Source organism: Mus musculus, chromosome 3 (assembly GCF_000001635.26).
Source record: "Mus musculus strain C57BL/6J chromosome 3, GRCm38.p6 C57BL/6J".
Taxonomy (NCBI): domain Eukaryota; kingdom Metazoa; phylum Chordata; class Mammalia; order Rodentia; family Muridae; genus Mus; species Mus musculus.
This window is the reverse complement of record NC_000069.6, coordinates 38,952,612-38,969,042: the sequence shown is the minus strand read 5'-3', so window position 1 is coordinate 38,969,042 and position 16,431 is coordinate 38,952,612. Positions and strand designations below refer to the sequence as shown.

Sequence of the window (16,431 nt, the reverse complement as noted above, 5' to 3'; positions counted from 1 at the left end):
CAGAAGCAAGGTTATGTTATGAATGTTCCATACACAAAGTTGTCTTGCAAGCACCCAAGAAAGCACCCCTAATCACTGCTCTTTACTTCTAGTCTAGGGAAAGAGGTTTATCAAACGCCAACTGCCACCACCACCATGCCAGTGCCAGACTCTACTTTGCCCACATATAACATCAATCCCAGCAGTCACTGCTCCTCACTTCACACAAGAAGACGACAAGAAAGCTATGAGAAAGTCTACTGTCCGGTGAGTCTCATTTCTACAGTAGCCTTGACAAATAGAGTACCCTTCTTAGTCATCAAGTATCTTTCAGCTTCCTTCTACCAGTGTTTCTTAACATGAGTATACTAATCATGAAATCAAAATTAAGCTTGGCGCAGAAACACCCCCCCCACACACACACACACAAATACACACACATATGCATACATATATACATATAAGTGTTTATATATAATCACATATATGCTGTTGGCTTTTTTTAGGGGGAGTGTGCAGATGAGTGTAATTGTATGCAGGGGACAGAGAATGGATCAGACTCTACTAAGCTGGAGCTACAAGGTGGTGTGTTCCTCCTGACATAGGTGCTTGGAAGAACAGTATGTAACTGAGCCATCCTCCAGCCCAATATTACCGTTCCATACTCTTAACCACTGACCAAAATCTCCAGCCCTAATATTATTATTGAATTATTAATATGAGATTTATAATGGCACATTTAATGTGGGCAATTCTCATTTGAAAACATATTACATGAAGCAGGTGTTGTTTTTAATTTTACTGTTACTCTAAAATTTAAAGAATTGGTTCTTCTTTATTTAATTCTGAATATGGACAAGAAAATGGAGTCATCGATTCTTTCAACAGCCTTTCCTCCATCCACTAATCTGATGTCAAACTTCGGCATCCTTAGTATTCACATTTACTCTCCATTGTCACCCTCATCGGCTTTCCTCGAACTTGGTAGTTGAATGGAGGCAGAAGAAACTGTTACTTGTCTTTGTAAATGTCTACACAAATAGTACATGAGTAGTCTGTTAAACGTCTTTCATTTTACATGTGGAAACCAGTGCTACAGACTGACTATATGAATCAGTGCCCAATGATCTACAAACCTTAGCAGAACCATTTTGTAAGGCAGATGACAGCCTACAGCTGGGGTCAGAAAGCAATACTGGGAACAAAGGTCAAAGGTGTATTCTAACTGCATGCACCCAGAAGGCCTAATGAAATCTGTATCCCAGAAAAAGACAGAGCCAAGTGTAGCTTCAATAGATCTGATAACAGTGCTGTAATAAAGCCAGATGGTCACAGCTCATCTGGATTCATTTATCAAAATTGACACAGTCAGGGAAAGAGGCAGCATACAGAGAGACACACCCAGTGGAGTGTGACCTAAAGAAAAGACCAAGCATACAATCCAAGCAGAAGGCAATGGCTCAGGAACCTGTAATTACTGGAGCTAGAAAGACACTTCAATTGGAAGTCAAAATGGCAACTGTACTCCAAAAGTCTAATTGTAATTAGTAACCATAAGACATAGGAATTTCAGATTTCATTTTGTAAAATTGTACATACTACATAAAAACATGTATGTGTGTGTTTATTTATCTATATATGCACATGCACATGAATGTATAAGCATGGATAAATTTACAAGAAGCTTCCTACATTAAAATATACGAAAAAAAAAGCACGAAACGAAAGCCTCTGAGTTACAGTCTCTGGTTTGGAATTTGGGAACTAATTAAATGTGTAGCACCTTTATGACTGGTAGCACTGTACGTTCAAACATATCAAAATGACATTTAAGTAAGTTTAAAGAACTATTTTCAAAAGAAAATGGTTCAGGCAAGCATTTTCAGAAAACATACATAAGTGTAATAAACTAGACTATATCGCTGGACTCTACAATTCACAAAAATGCAACTTTTATGTCACTTTTATGGCTCTTAGACACTACATACATTTTCCCCTGTGGTTCTCAGCTTCCTTTATTTAGTTAGTTTTATTAATCATCTTATTCATTTGCCAGTACATACATTTTCCCAGTGGGAAAGACCAGAGCAGAAGAAATCTAACTTTTACCCCGTTTTATTACTTCTCAATGGACCTCATTCCTGATAGCCACCATGTAGCGTGCAGCCCAGTGTGCTGGCCCTGGGATGACACATGTGTTAAATGCAATAAAGGCCAGGTATTTATGACTGAGAGACTGGGCCATTTTTCTCACAGTTATCAAATCACCCCTGAAAATGGCCTGAAATTCAGCCATTCAATGTTACCATTAGAGGTTCGCAAGTTATATTTGCCGTTGAATCCAGAAAGCACAGAAAATGGAGTTTATATGTCACTGAGATTTGTTATCTAATTATTTTCACATATAATACTATGTTATGACCAGTTACTCATCCTGGGAGCATGTTTTAATAAACCAAACATACATAGACAGGTATCATTTGACATATGTTCATATTTCAAAAATGACAGGATAAACTGTACTCTACAGAGATAAGGTGAACGAAAAGAAATAGTTTTCTTTAGTAAAGTAACAGCTATGTGTGTCCTGTTCAGTCAAAGTGGCTTAAATCTTATTGCAAGGGCAGTTTACAGTAACTTTTTAAATTTTTAAAATTAAACATCAGCTAAAGCTTTTATTCAGACAAAAAGTTCACTGTGAGGAATTGCTGTTTTGAGAGTGGAAACAGACACCCGGACATTGAAACCATGAAACACCAGAGCTGTCTCCAAACACTGAACTCCACCTGCTCTGCCACTCAATGGGAACGCTAAGTGCCAGACTAACAGAATCCAGGAATCAAGCCTGGAGCTGCTGTGTGTAACGTTTACCTGTGAAGCCGTGGGAAGTTTTGTAACTTGGGAAAGGTCTTTCCTCCCTGCTGTTAGAGTTCTTGTGTCCTTAGCTTCCAAGTTCACAGAAGAGCAAAGACCAGGTTGCCTTATTATGTTTTATTCTTACAGAATATAATGGAAATCCTAGGTCTGATTTAGCACTGTTTGAAGTTAAATTGTATCTGTTTTTAACCTGTAGAGAATAAAATCCTCTGTGGTAAAGTTCTTTAGGATTGAAGGCTAGATTATATACAGCAAAAAATTAAATACTTATGTCACTAAGAGCTATGATGCAAAGCCTCGTTAGAAATGAGAGGAAATGAAACAATAATGTTGAAATTAACATGTTAACGTATTAAAAAAACAGTAAGGAATGAATTACTAAATTCCTGGCTAAAATGAAAACTTTTTCTTTTAGAAATAAAAAGAAAAATGATTGTTTGGAAATAAACAGTTACCTTAGACTCGAATGTACAAGGGCATCCCACGACATTGATTTCTGATAACTAAAGGAAAGTCCACCACTATATTCACATTGGCTCATGGACATAATTTTTATTATTAAAAATCTTCACCATAACCCACAAGGCAATTTTTACTCAGGCAGAATTGTAACAACAAAATGCAACCTTTCTGAAATAGTCAGTGAAACTCCCTTCAGCTGTGTCAGGTCCTGCACACTGCTCTAGCCTCTTCTTTAACACAGATCCATTGATGAGCCCATGGTCCTTCCCCCATCTAAGCAACAGGTGGACAGTATTAATTCAAAACGCTGTCATCTCCTCACCAGGAAGGTGGCACATGGTGCTTGGTTCTTTAACTTTTTCAGGTTGGGTTTTGCAAACACATCATGTTTTTCTCCATTAAAAACACAATGTCCACCCTGCCTCAGAATGCAGCCATGTTGTCTTTCAGCTGGATGATGAATGCCTTTCATTAGAGACTCTGATAACTGACCTTTTCCCCATAGACTTGTTAATTATGTGGATTCACAGTCATTCTAGAACTTTCTGGCTAAAGCAACAAACAGATTAGGGACAAAGGATTTTATTTATGCTAAGATGAATCTCATCCTCTTATTAAATGCAGATCCTCAGCCTGTCTACACATGCATGTGGAGTACATTACACATATCATGTCATGTTAGCATATTACAGATCTACCAAGTACGGCATGAAATCCTTGAATGTACATTTCTTGATATGATCAGGCCAGTAAATGGAAGACTAATTTACAAATAGCCTCCTCTAAGAGCTACTTTAAGGAAGTAGAATCATAAATATTTCCCTCTTGCTTCTCTCTTGCCCTCTTGGGATTTTCCCTTCCCCCTCTCTCCACATGGTCATGGACACCCTCTACTTTTCTACTTCGTCGTCGTCGTCTTCTTCTTCTTCTTCTTCTTCTTCTTCTTCTTCTTCTTCTTCTTCTTCTTCCTCTTCCTCCTCCTCCTCCTCCTTTTTCTTCTCTCTCTCTCTCTCTCTCTCTCTGCCTCTACTACCCTCTTAACTCTCCTCCCCATGCCCTGAATAAACTCTATTCTATACTATAAGAAAAAAAGAAAAGCATTTCTCATTATATCTCAAATAAAACATGTCTACAATAATTCTTGATAATCTGCCCTGAAAATTTTGGTTTTGGATTTCAAATGTTTAATATTTTAAATTTTAATAATTTAGTAGAATTTATTAAATACTTGAGAATTTCATACATCACATTTTGATATTTACCTCTCTCACCGAACTTCTTCAAGATCCCCATCACTTACCCAGATTTTATACTATATGAAAAATAATTTAGTTGATTCTATAGCTAAGTGCAAAATAATTACTTAGAATGCACTAAGCCTTTGGTTCAGTCCCCAGCACTTTATAAACTAAGCCTTGTGGTACACGCCTGCAATCCCAAAACTAGGAATAGAAGTTCAAGGTCTTCTTGAGTTTATAGCATGCCCCAACCACCCTAGGCTAAGTAAAATTCTGCTAAGACTATAATATTATGACACAGAAAGACAGGTCAGAAAAGAGACAGAGTGGAAGTTGCAGTCCCTGTGCCATGATTGCTCAGGGTAAGGGTCTAGGAAGTGTTTGAGGATCAAGAACATCAGAAGTGCCTGAATAGCTGGGCAGTGGTCAAGGATAACCACTGGAGGATTTTTAAGACAACAATGAGATACAATGATCCAATTTATGACAATAAAGGTCACAATGACTATTCCTAGTTGTCAACTTGAGTACATCTAAAATGAAGTACAATCCAGAATGGAGGGCACACCTGTGATCCAGGTCTTGAGGCTGGAAGACATAGCCCTCTGATCTGGATCTTTTTTTGTTTGTTTTTTGTTTGTTTGTTTGTTTTTTGGAGTTTTTTTGGTTTTTGTTTTTTGTCCCAGGCAAGTTCCAAATCCAGGTGTATTAGTACACAAATTTAATCTGGGCCATACTCTCTGCTGGTGACCTATATAAGGACACTATCTTCCTCCTCTTCCTCCTTCTTCTTCATCAACTTTTTTCTCTTTCTCCTTCTTCACCTGTTTACACTTCCTTGCCGGCATACCTCTTGTAATCTACTTCTTCAGAATACCAGCTTATATAGATCTAGATCACCTGAAAAAACACCTACCCTTGTGGGACTGAGCAACTACTAGATTCTTGGACTTCCCGTTCACAGTTGTCCATTGTGGGTTAGTTGGACTGCATACTGTCAGTCATTCTAATAATTTCCTTTAGTATAGAGAGACATTCCATAAGTTCTGTGACTTTAGAGAACCCTAATGCAAAGGTTCATCTGCTGTCTTTGGAAAAAAACAGCATGCAGGAGGAAAGACAGGCATTGAGGTGGCTGTTGCCCTTGCCGTCACGTGAGCAGAGGAGTTACAGTGGAGAGGAAGACCATGAGATCCACTCAAAAACAGTTGTGAACCTTGCTGAACCTGAACCCACTTGTTAATAAACTCAATGTGCAGAGGAAACTGGACAAAGGATGGTAAGGTTTACCCCTTACCAGCTGTGTAAACACTGTTCAGGGTTTCAGAATCACAGCTATTTACTGTGACCCTACTAAACTTAAGACATGCTTATCAAACAAGAGCCTTAATATCAATAGCTAATAAGCCAGATTCTTAGCTATTTTGTGTAATACATATTATATTATGTGCATTACATATTACATTTGTGTAATACATATTATATTTCAGCATTACTTTTACTATTAGTTACAGACAATGTGTCCAAAGGACTGTGGTTAGAGCCTGGAAGAAATCTCTGATTGTAGGTTGAACACTAAGGGTCTATATATTTAACTCCAGGGTAGACTTTATATTTTATAAATTAAAATTCCACAGTGAACTTTTAAGTACAGTATGCTGGCTTCTCTGCTGATGCTGTTTACTGTACCTAAGACAACCTGTATTCTCTACACTGCGATGACAGTGTCTGCAAACCCTTGCAAGGGAGGCTATTAGAAACTGGGCATGTAACCTTGAGAAGGGCGTTAGCTGTGTCAACATGATCTCTTCAACCTGGAGAAACGGATCACTTTCCTTCATTAAGGATAGAGGCAACATAGGTTCAGAAAGGCCTCTACCCTGTTAAGTGCATACGCATGAAGAGACAAAAGTAAGCCACACATGACACGCATGTCAACAATCAGCACATCAAGCTGGCAAGGCGCCCATATCTTTGACTAAAGACAAGCAGACTGTTGTGCTTGATTAAGCTGCAGTGTGTTCAGCATTTTAATGCTGTTAAAAAGCTGAGCTGGAATTTTTATATGCCCTGTTCTGCTTTAGTTGTTCATCTGGGTTGAAAGGATGAGCGGAGCTTACCATGAGGACAGGAGAGGGAGCTTCTCTTGCACTGCCTGCAGAGAGTCACTAACAAAAACACAGCAAGGTGGGCATTCTGGAGTTCAGTAAGAAAGAAGTCAGGGGTTTGGGGCTCTGCCTGGTTAAAATGCTCTGACATCACTTTTTAGCGTACTGCTACAGCTGGACAGAGAGTATTGCCACAGCTGGACAGAGTGAGTAAGAGTTTCAAGAGAGTAGAACAGAGGTGATTTGAAGATTTGGAATAAAACTGTCAGAGATTGTCCTGAAGAGCACTATGACATTTCCTTGATCCTCACACACTACGAATTTGACACCATGTCATTTGATATCCCAGATCCTTCACACTTTTCTGCATTTTCTCATGTCACCTATTGCTCTGACTGTTAATCATGGTGACCAGTGTTAAGTCCATTGCCAGAGATCTCAAGCCAAGAAAAGAGGACTGAATTATAGATTACAAAACCTGATAACACTGACATTTGTATTACAATGAACATGGAATTACTTATAATATCAAAAATGTTGGAGGGTCTTACTGTGAACTCCAAAGGCAACAGGAAAAGTCTGCATTGTTTTGGGTGTAGGTATTCCCTGGACTTTCTTACTAACATCTCAAAGGGAGGTTTCCCATGCCTAGCACTGGAGATTTGGTTCATCTATGGCTCTTAAGGAGAGCATTAACATTCTAAGTAGTTTAATTCCATTTAAATTATTTAAACAAGACGTGTACATGGACACCAATCAATATTATAACATGGGTGGGGCAAATCTCACAAGGTACCTCCCGTAGATGAATAGCTATAGACAATGAATGACTGTTGAGAAAGAGAGTATCAGTCTTCTCTGGGGACCAGAACCCTGATAGGTTATCCTATGCCAGATTGGTCTGCCCCAAACACATGCACATATGAACAACACAGAATGGATTCAGTGAGATTATATTCACACATGTGTGTGAAAATAATATTTAAAGAACAGGCTGTGCATTTAAGAATGAGTGAGTGGAAAACAGAATGGAGCTGTGGGGAGAGAGGCTGAGGTAAATAGAACACTCAAGTATAAAATTTTCAAAACATGTAAAATAAATAAATAAATAAATACATGTGGAAGTTATTTGGGCCCAGGCTGTGGTCATCATGGACAGGACTGTCAATAGTTTGAAAAGATTCTAGTGAAATCTTTCAGTGCGTTTTTTATTGTCCAGATAAACATTGGCCAGAAGCAACTTGAGAGACTAAAGGGTTTATTCAGTTTATACTTAAAGGTAACAGTCAATCACTGAGGGGAGCCAGGGCAGGAACTTGAAGGCAGGAAATGAACAAAAGACCACAAAGGAATAATGCTCACTGGCTTGTTCCTTGTGGTTTGCTCATTCTGCTTTCTTGTAACAGCCAGACCACCTTCATAGTAGTGGCACTGCCTAAGAGTAGCCTGGACCCTCTCACATCATTCAACAATTGAGACAATTCCTCACAGACATGGCCACAAGCCAGTTTGATCTGGGTACTTCTCAAATTGAGACTCCTTCAGATGACTCCAGGTTATGTATGTCAAGTTGACAACTGAGTTCTGGGCACAGATTTCAACACAATATCTGCTTTTCTGTCTGTGAGTACAAGATTAATACTCATGGTCTCCACTGTGAATTTTGCTACCAATAACTGTAGGGAAATTACTATTAAATTTTTGTGTATACTGCAGGGTTTGTAATAAAATTGAGCAGCTTAACAAATAGGACAGGATTATATCTCACAAGAATTTTGTATTTTTCTCTTTGTGATGGTCCATTGTTGTCAAGGTAACATAATCCAAAATCACCTGAGAAACTGTCTGGATTATCTTAGCTTGTGTACATGCTTGTAAGGTACTTTCTTAATTGGGTTAGCGAAGACCAGTGATCCATCTGGAAGGTCTGTTGGCCGTAACATATGATAGGCTCATCCCTGGACTGAAGAAAGATGAGAGAGCAGGCTGAGTGCATACATACATGCATTTGTACACTACTCTCTGCTCTGGACTGTGGATATGCTGTGACCAGGGTAGACTTCCTGCCACCCTGGCCTCTGCACAGTGAGGGCTTCTCACCTAGTACTGGGAGACACACCAACCCCTTCCCCTTACTTTTTCTTCAATGTATTTTAGCACAGCAACAGAACCAAAACTAAGACATCATTACACCATTTCACAAAAGATGCTGAGGTAGAGAAAGACAATACCATCCACCCAGATGATGGAGAAACCAGAATTCAAACAAAGTGATTTGGATTCAATATTCTCCCCTTCTCTGTACTGGCTGTGTTCTGCCTGATTATCTACCAGATGGCTTGGGACTGAATACATTCTCTAAAGTCTTAGAGTACCCGGAGCTCTGAGGGCATCTTTGTTTTAACTTTGCCATTCACTGGCCGTGAGACACTCAGCAAAGTATTAAATGTTCTCATCCTAATGATGGCTAATAGAGATGGTAACAAAAAAAGTCCTATGCTAAACTTTGTTATATATATATATATATATATATATATATATATATATATATATATATATATATATCCCTTTACCTATACAACATCACCTCACTTGCTGCCCAGCCCACTGATTTCAGGAATCCTTAGGAATCCTTGGAGGGAAAGATGATCTAGCTAAAGTGGGAAGGTCTTTTTCTGCCATGCCTCCTGGCTTGGAACGCTCCAAAGCCGAGTTCTCTGCCAGGACCCTGTGTGTGTTGTTCCCTGCCCATCACAGATCACTCCACATTGCACCTCTAAACCCTCCTCCCCTCCCACACCCCAGAATACCCACCACCCCTGGGACCCCCTCCTGGCGCTGCGAGTTTTACGGAGACAGATGCCTTGAGGGCTTGGATCTTCCATCCAGTTTCCGATCTTGCTACTTCCTTTCCACAAACCGTATTTGTGTTTGTGAGTGTCTGGGGTTGACCACATGTTTCCAGCTCTAATGAGTGATGACAGCTGAGGCTGGAATATTTTAGCAATAAAACCTTGGGTCTTAAATCCAGCTCCCTTAGAGTTTCTCCTGAATTCAGGCACCTTGACTGGTATTTAAAGCCAATTTCCATTGGTTTTCTGGAAGGATACATACACCTAGAGTCTGAGAGCTGTGATGAATGCTGACTTGGACATAATGAGCAGGTCTCTGATTAATTTGGGTTAAGTTGGGTGTGGCTGATGTACTGCATTCTGTTCCTCTTCCTTGGGATTTAAAATTGTGTATATAATGTGACAAGATAATTCATACACACTAAAAACAGAAGGGCTACTACTTTTCTCCACAAGGTCCAGAGAGGGAGAGAGGTTAGGACAGAAGAGTTGGAATAAGGGGGGATAGTGCTCAATTAAAGCTGAGAGGCACTGTCCTTGGAATATGTCATTAGCTATAATCCCCAAATCCCCTACTGATGTTTGAATGGGGCCTTGAAGCACTCTGATTATATGGAACAATGCATTCTACAAGAATTTTGTCATGACATATTAATAAAAAAATATATTTCACAGTAAAATTGACCCATACTCAGTATGTAGTAGTGAAAGGCCATACTCATAGATGCTCAAGTAGCTTTCAGGACAAGGAAATTTTTCTATGCAGAAGCTGCACCTCAGCGGGGAGACTCTTGCAATTTAGCACTGAAATCTCATTAACTATACTCAATGTAAATTGGGGACTGTTCCAATCATTAGTAAATTTCAATAAACATGTGATTCATTAACAAAACTGCGTTCATTTTCTACTGAGGATCTGATTCACAACTGAGCAAAGCGGTAAGAACACACCTGCATCAGCAGCTGTGACAACCAGGACGAAGTGATCTCTTGCTTCCCGGTCCAGACTCTGGGTCACCCGAAGCTCGCCACTGGCCGTGAGGACAAAAGCATTGTCTTCATTTCCACCAAGCAAAACATATGAGAGCTGGCTATTTGGACCTTGATCATCGTCTCTTGCCACCACCTACAGGGGAGAGGAGTCATGGGACTATAATGAGTTACCTAACATGTGAAGCATGTGGGCCAAGTGAGAGATAACAGGGGATAAGGGTACAGACAGTGCTGCTATAGAGGGGACAGAGACCTGGGGAGACAGCTCAGTGAATAAGAGCACTGACTGCTTTGTAGAGAACCAAGGTTCAGTCCCGAGAACCTACATGGTACTCAAAACCATTTGTAACTTTTATTCTGGGGGATCAGATGCAATTTTCTGGCCACCTTGAGCACTGGGTACATATGGTGCACACATGCAACATGCACATATACACATGTGGGCTAAACATTCATATATAAAATAATAAACCCAAAGATGTTATAATTAAAGTAGCAAATTATAGTATGCATTATGCAGACATATTTGCAGAAATCTATGCATAAACCAGTGTGTAGGATTTGTGGAAAACTTCCCAAAGATGTATACCATGTTTTTTAATCTTTTTTGCAAAGAGGGAAGGTAGAATACTATTTTAAATGAACTCTTCCAAAATTTAACATCACCTTATATGTGGATATCATTCCCATAGTAAAACATAATTTTAAAATACTCACATGAGCAAATGTGCACAAAATGATTTTATGCGAAGGACATAAGTCTCAGGCATGGTGCTCATAAGCCTTGATTTTCAAGACTTTCTATATCTGCATCGATCCTGTCCCCAACCCCCAACAGTGAGAGGATGAAGGAGATCCTGAAGACCGTTCAAGAAGGAAACTTTTTGGTCTGAAGTCTTAATGGTACTATATACCCTGCTGTGTTTAAGTATACTGACCTGAAGAATGGCTCTGGGCAGGGTCCCTAAATTTTCAGGAACATTCACAGAATACGGAGACAACTCAAATACAGGGACAAAATCATTCATGTCAAGTAAAGTGATGGCGACTGTGCAGGAGTCCGTTCTGGGGCTACTGCCCCGATCTGTGGCCTGAACAGTTAAAGTGTAAGCAGGGGTCGTCTCTCTATCCAAAGACTTAGCCACTGTGATGGCCCCTGTCACTGAGTCGATCCTGAACTCTTGATGTGTGTTTCCACCCACGATGCCGTAGCGAACCTGTCCGTTGGTACCTTCATCATTGTCTGCTGCAGACACTTGGATTATATCTGTTCCAGTGAGTATGTTCTCCTTAATCTGCACTCGGTACATAGCCTGAGCAAAAACAGGGTTGTTATCATTGATGTCAAGGACCATAACCACAACCTCAGTAGAGGACGACAGAGGTGGCTGCCCTTTGTCTGTGGCCACCACTGTCAGGCTGTAATTGGAAACTTCCTCTCTGTCCAGCTCTCCTGTAAGATGCACTTCACCATCAATGGTCCCAATGCTGAACTTGTTTCCTGAAGGGTTCAGGAGAGTATACTCAATATAGCTGTTGGGGCCACTGTCTGGGTCTGTCGCTTGAGCCTTGAAGACAACAGTATCAATGGGTGTGTTTTCTGGAATGTATGTCAACTTGGGGGAAAGAAACATAGGTGGGTTATCATTGACATCTAACAAGATGATAGAAACTTGGGCTGTGCTGGTGAACCTGGAGGTAGGAGGCTGGGGCAAGTCATGGACCTGAATGACCAGGTTGTAGAAGGACTGGCTTTCCCGGTCCAAAGCTTTGAGGGTTTTGAGGACTCCGTGCTTATCCACTGCAAACTGCCCAAGGCTGTCACCTGAAGCAATGCTGTAGGACAGCTGAGAGTTGACACCTAGAAGTGAAAGAGGAAAAGTTAAGTTTATTGAATGGGTGAGATGGTAATCTAAGCTACAAGAAGGTTCTGCTACATAGAGCATTTCCGACACGTTACCCACTATCATGATTTTCAGATTGTACATGAATCATTTGAAGTGATTGTAGATGATTTACTTACAGCTATACACACTTAGAAAATACTGCACACACGACTCTTGGTCTCCTTTGAGCTTTTGATCTGAAAGGCATTTACAATCTGGTGTACAAATGATCCATACACGAGGGTGTGTTATTTACTGCAATGCTGAAATGTTAAATTACCAACGTGAAGAGGAAGAAAGGGTTCCAGAAAGCAGATATTTTTCTAAACTTTTCTTTGTTTCTCTCACGGAACTCCCTGGGGCCCAGCCGTACAAATGCCACTCTCTATATTATTAGCTAAACATTTATAACTTCAGTAATTTATTGAGGCCGACACCAGTTTTCAGAGAAGGGTAATAAAATGTTCTGTGTAGGACATTAGTCATGGATGCTTAAAGTCTCCTTTTACATTTCTTGTCAGAACTCATAAATACTTTTAATTCCTATTATGCATCTGGCCAAACAATGGACTTTAAGGAAACGACTCTTCTCAAACTTTATGCACATTCAAACATTTGAAAAAGTAGTCCTTAAAGGAACGGTTAGCAATATAGCTATACATGAAAGAGCACAGGCAGAAGGGTCATGCTGTTGGTGACTCATGTTTAGATAATATCTTTTTGTCCCTAAAGAGTGTGTCATCCTTTAATTAAAACAAATTATCAACTTATTTTTAAAAGTTGCAGAAAAGACTACAGTGAAGATGGCAAGGAAAGTATATTTGCCAATATGTTTTAAAACTTCATTGAAAGGCAGTTTCTAGGTAAGCACAAAAACAGTCAGAGGGCAGACTTCCTACCTCAGAACAGAGTGTCTCAAGTAGCTCACAATGGCAGGCCTGTTCTCCCACCTCATAGTAAGTAATTACTGAGCCTTCCGAGTCCTACCTACCAGAAACAATGTCTGCTCTTTGCTAAGAATCTCCTAGAACAGGAACAGGAATATGAACTAAGCGGTACCCCCACCAACCATGGTGGGACTCATGGCTCTAGCTGCATATGTAGCAGAGGATGGCCTACTCGGTCATCAATGGGAGAAAAGGCCCTTGGTCCTGTGAAGGTTCTATGCCCCAGTATAGGGGAATACCAGGGCTGGGAAGCAGGAGTGGGTGGGTTGGGGAGCAGGGGGAGGGGGTAAGGGATAGGGGGTATTCAAAGGAGAAACTAGGAAAAGGGATAACATAACATTTGAAATGTAAATAAAGAAAATATCTAATAAGAAACATTAAAATAATAAAAGAATCTCTTAGAACAGTTTGCCAGCATTTTCTTGTGAAAGATATTCTTCTGGGGTCTGAAAACACCTGAGTACATGTTTGCTTTTCTATTTTTGATTCTCTAGTTCCCTTTGAGGCAAATTACCCAAGTAATAGAATTTCCTTCTCCAGGGTAGTCTGTTCCTATCACCCGAAGGGTTCTCTCTCTCTCTCTCTCTCTCTCTCTCTCTCTCTCTCTCTCTCTCTCTCTCTCTCTCTCTCTCTCTCTCCCGCCATGCTGATACCAAGAAATCATGCTCAGAAGGCAAAGTCAGACACTAATGTACTGATCTAAAATTTCTTGTGAGAACTTTGATACACAAATCTTTAGAGACACAGACCATGCCTTGTGGTGATTCATCGAAACACTTTACTGAAGACAGCTCTGGGATGAGTGAAGCAGATTTTATGAGCTTAGGGGCTTGAACATCAGGGGAAATGTGAAAAATTAAAGCTCAGGGACCACACACAATCCACCTGCAAGAATGAAAGTGTCAGTGTTTCAGAATGGACAATGTCAACTGCATCCTTCACCATGTCTTACTCCTGTCCAGGGCCAAAACTTCCACCTACTTTGTTATAAAAAAAATTAAATATAGTTGATTATATCAGGAGTATTTTTTACATAAAGTGTGTTTTAATAAGTACATGTTCTGAGTCTCTTAAAGCCAGTAGCAAATGTGGAATTCTTGTTCTTACTGAGATCCATAGCCACCACCAACACCTAGGAGTCACAGTGATACCAAAGACTGTCCATGAAAAACTGGGTTCTGTGTGGACATGCAAAATGGTTCCCAGCTGAGATCAATGGAAATTAGAAACAGTAATAGCATTCTACTTGACTTCAGTAGAGACCTATGGGATCCGCACAAATCAGCTCAACTGGGAGCCATTCCAGCCTGCTGTCATGAATCTAAGCATCCTCATGGCCCTCGTGGTAAATGTTAAACTGTGGAGAAGAAAACGACAAGGTCACAAAGCTCATGGCCTTTCATGAAGGGAAAGGGGTAATCACAAATAAATTAGGCAATGCCACTTAAAACAAACCAGAGATAACTATGATCTTTGAAACAACAAAGTGTCTGTTATATCATGGAATGTTTTAAGGCAAGAAATAAGCCTTATCTCAGAATGAGAATATAACAGTGTTACACTGAGTTGCACTTTAAAGGAGACGTTTCCCTCCAAAGAGTCTAATTAATAAAGCAACCTTGGCCTTGAAATTTATACCTAGGAAAATGCATTCCAGAAGGACTCAGAGCTCCTCTCAACACTGGCTCAATTTAGAAAATTACAAAGATCTAACCATTTCCCCTCCTGTTCCTTGCAGCAAATGTCAGAGCAGAAAAACAGGAAACACATACTTTTTCTTAATTTTGAGTAAAACGTTAGAATTTTTATTGGGTGGGCTTTTACAGTCCAGTGGAATACTACACTGGATATGGGTTGTTTTTCAACTATTCAAGTTCAACTTGCTGGAAGTCATGTGGTTCCATGATTTTCCTTGGGAATTTAATTGCTATAAAGCTTTGCAGATGCACAAAGGTGTGTGTGTGGTAGGAGGGGATGTATAGTTGTGAATGAGTGTATATGTGCATGTTTGATTGTGATTATATAATATTGGCATTTGGTGTATACTTTATTCCCGAGGACTGTAGAACATTATATAAATATATAAAATAAAAGTAATGACACACATTTTTAAACTATAAAGTTGGCTATATTGTGAATGTGTACATTTAGTCATAATTTATAAATGTTGCCTTAGGTTAAAGGCTAGTATTTGCTTCCTTGTTACATGGCAAAGATACATAGTACTGGCTGTTACCAGTCATCTTCACAGAACGCTTTCAACGAGGTCTTGAGGGAACTGGACTATGAGGTTGGGCCCTCACTCAGTCTATAGCATGCACCAAGGATCAATGAGCACACTCACTCATTTAGAAAAAAGTGACAGTTGTGTCACTATCTGAACATCCTTTTATGACCATCATGCCTCAAGCATGTGTGGTTTCCAGAATGGTAAGAGAACAGTCATCCAACATGTTGCTACAATAGTCCTAAGCTATACATTTTGTTCCATGCAATACTCTATAGTAATATTAATATACATATTTATAACAATAAAGCTATGACTGATGCCTTAACAAAAATATAAGATTTGCTTTACTGTTGAGATTACGTAACCTAAAGTTTAAACTCTGAGTGTGTGCATAGACAACTCAAAATGTCAAAGTCGCTCTCCGAGAGCATTTGTTTATGTAGAAGACAGCAGTATGACCTATCAGGAACTTTCTGACCAGAGGCTAAGAAGAATCTGTTAATTTCAGTGTCTTGCTAACATTCATTGCTCATAGACACACTGGAAGCGTTTGCTATAATTATGTTGGTGTTCTTGCAAACAAGGTCATTCTTAGCATTATCCTCCAAATCCAGAAGGAATAGGAACTGTGTCCTCTATTTTAAGCCAAGGTGCAGGAAATGACACTGATAAAAGTATTCAGGCTAAACAATGGCTAAATGTAGCTTGAAACGTTTACAATTTTAACCAGCACAATTAAAGGGGGGAACACCCTTTTTTAACAAGAGATTTGGTGCTTACAGTTTCTGTATCTCTGTGGCTGCTTGTGCAGGGATCATTGCAGCAAGTTTTGAAGCATTACGTGAATTCCTTATAATTG

General features: G+C 39.7%; 1 protein-coding gene across 2 annotated transcripts in view; it reads right to left on the bottom strand.

Moving 5' to 3' along the window:
- Positions 1–16,431, bottom strand: part of Fat4 (FAT atypical cadherin 4) — a 127,326-nt gene that overhangs the window by 42,950 nt on the left and 67,945 nt on the right. For both annotated transcript variants that reach the window (XM_006535484.4, NM_183221.3), the window contains 2 exons: positions 11,448–12,370; positions 10,468–10,642 (listed from right to left, as the gene is read on the bottom strand). In XM_006535484.4, coding sequence (XP_006535547.1) covers positions 10,468–10,642; positions 11,448–12,370 — 1,098 coding nt within the window. The remainder of the gene's footprint in view (positions 1–10,467; positions 10,643–11,447; positions 12,371–16,431) is intronic.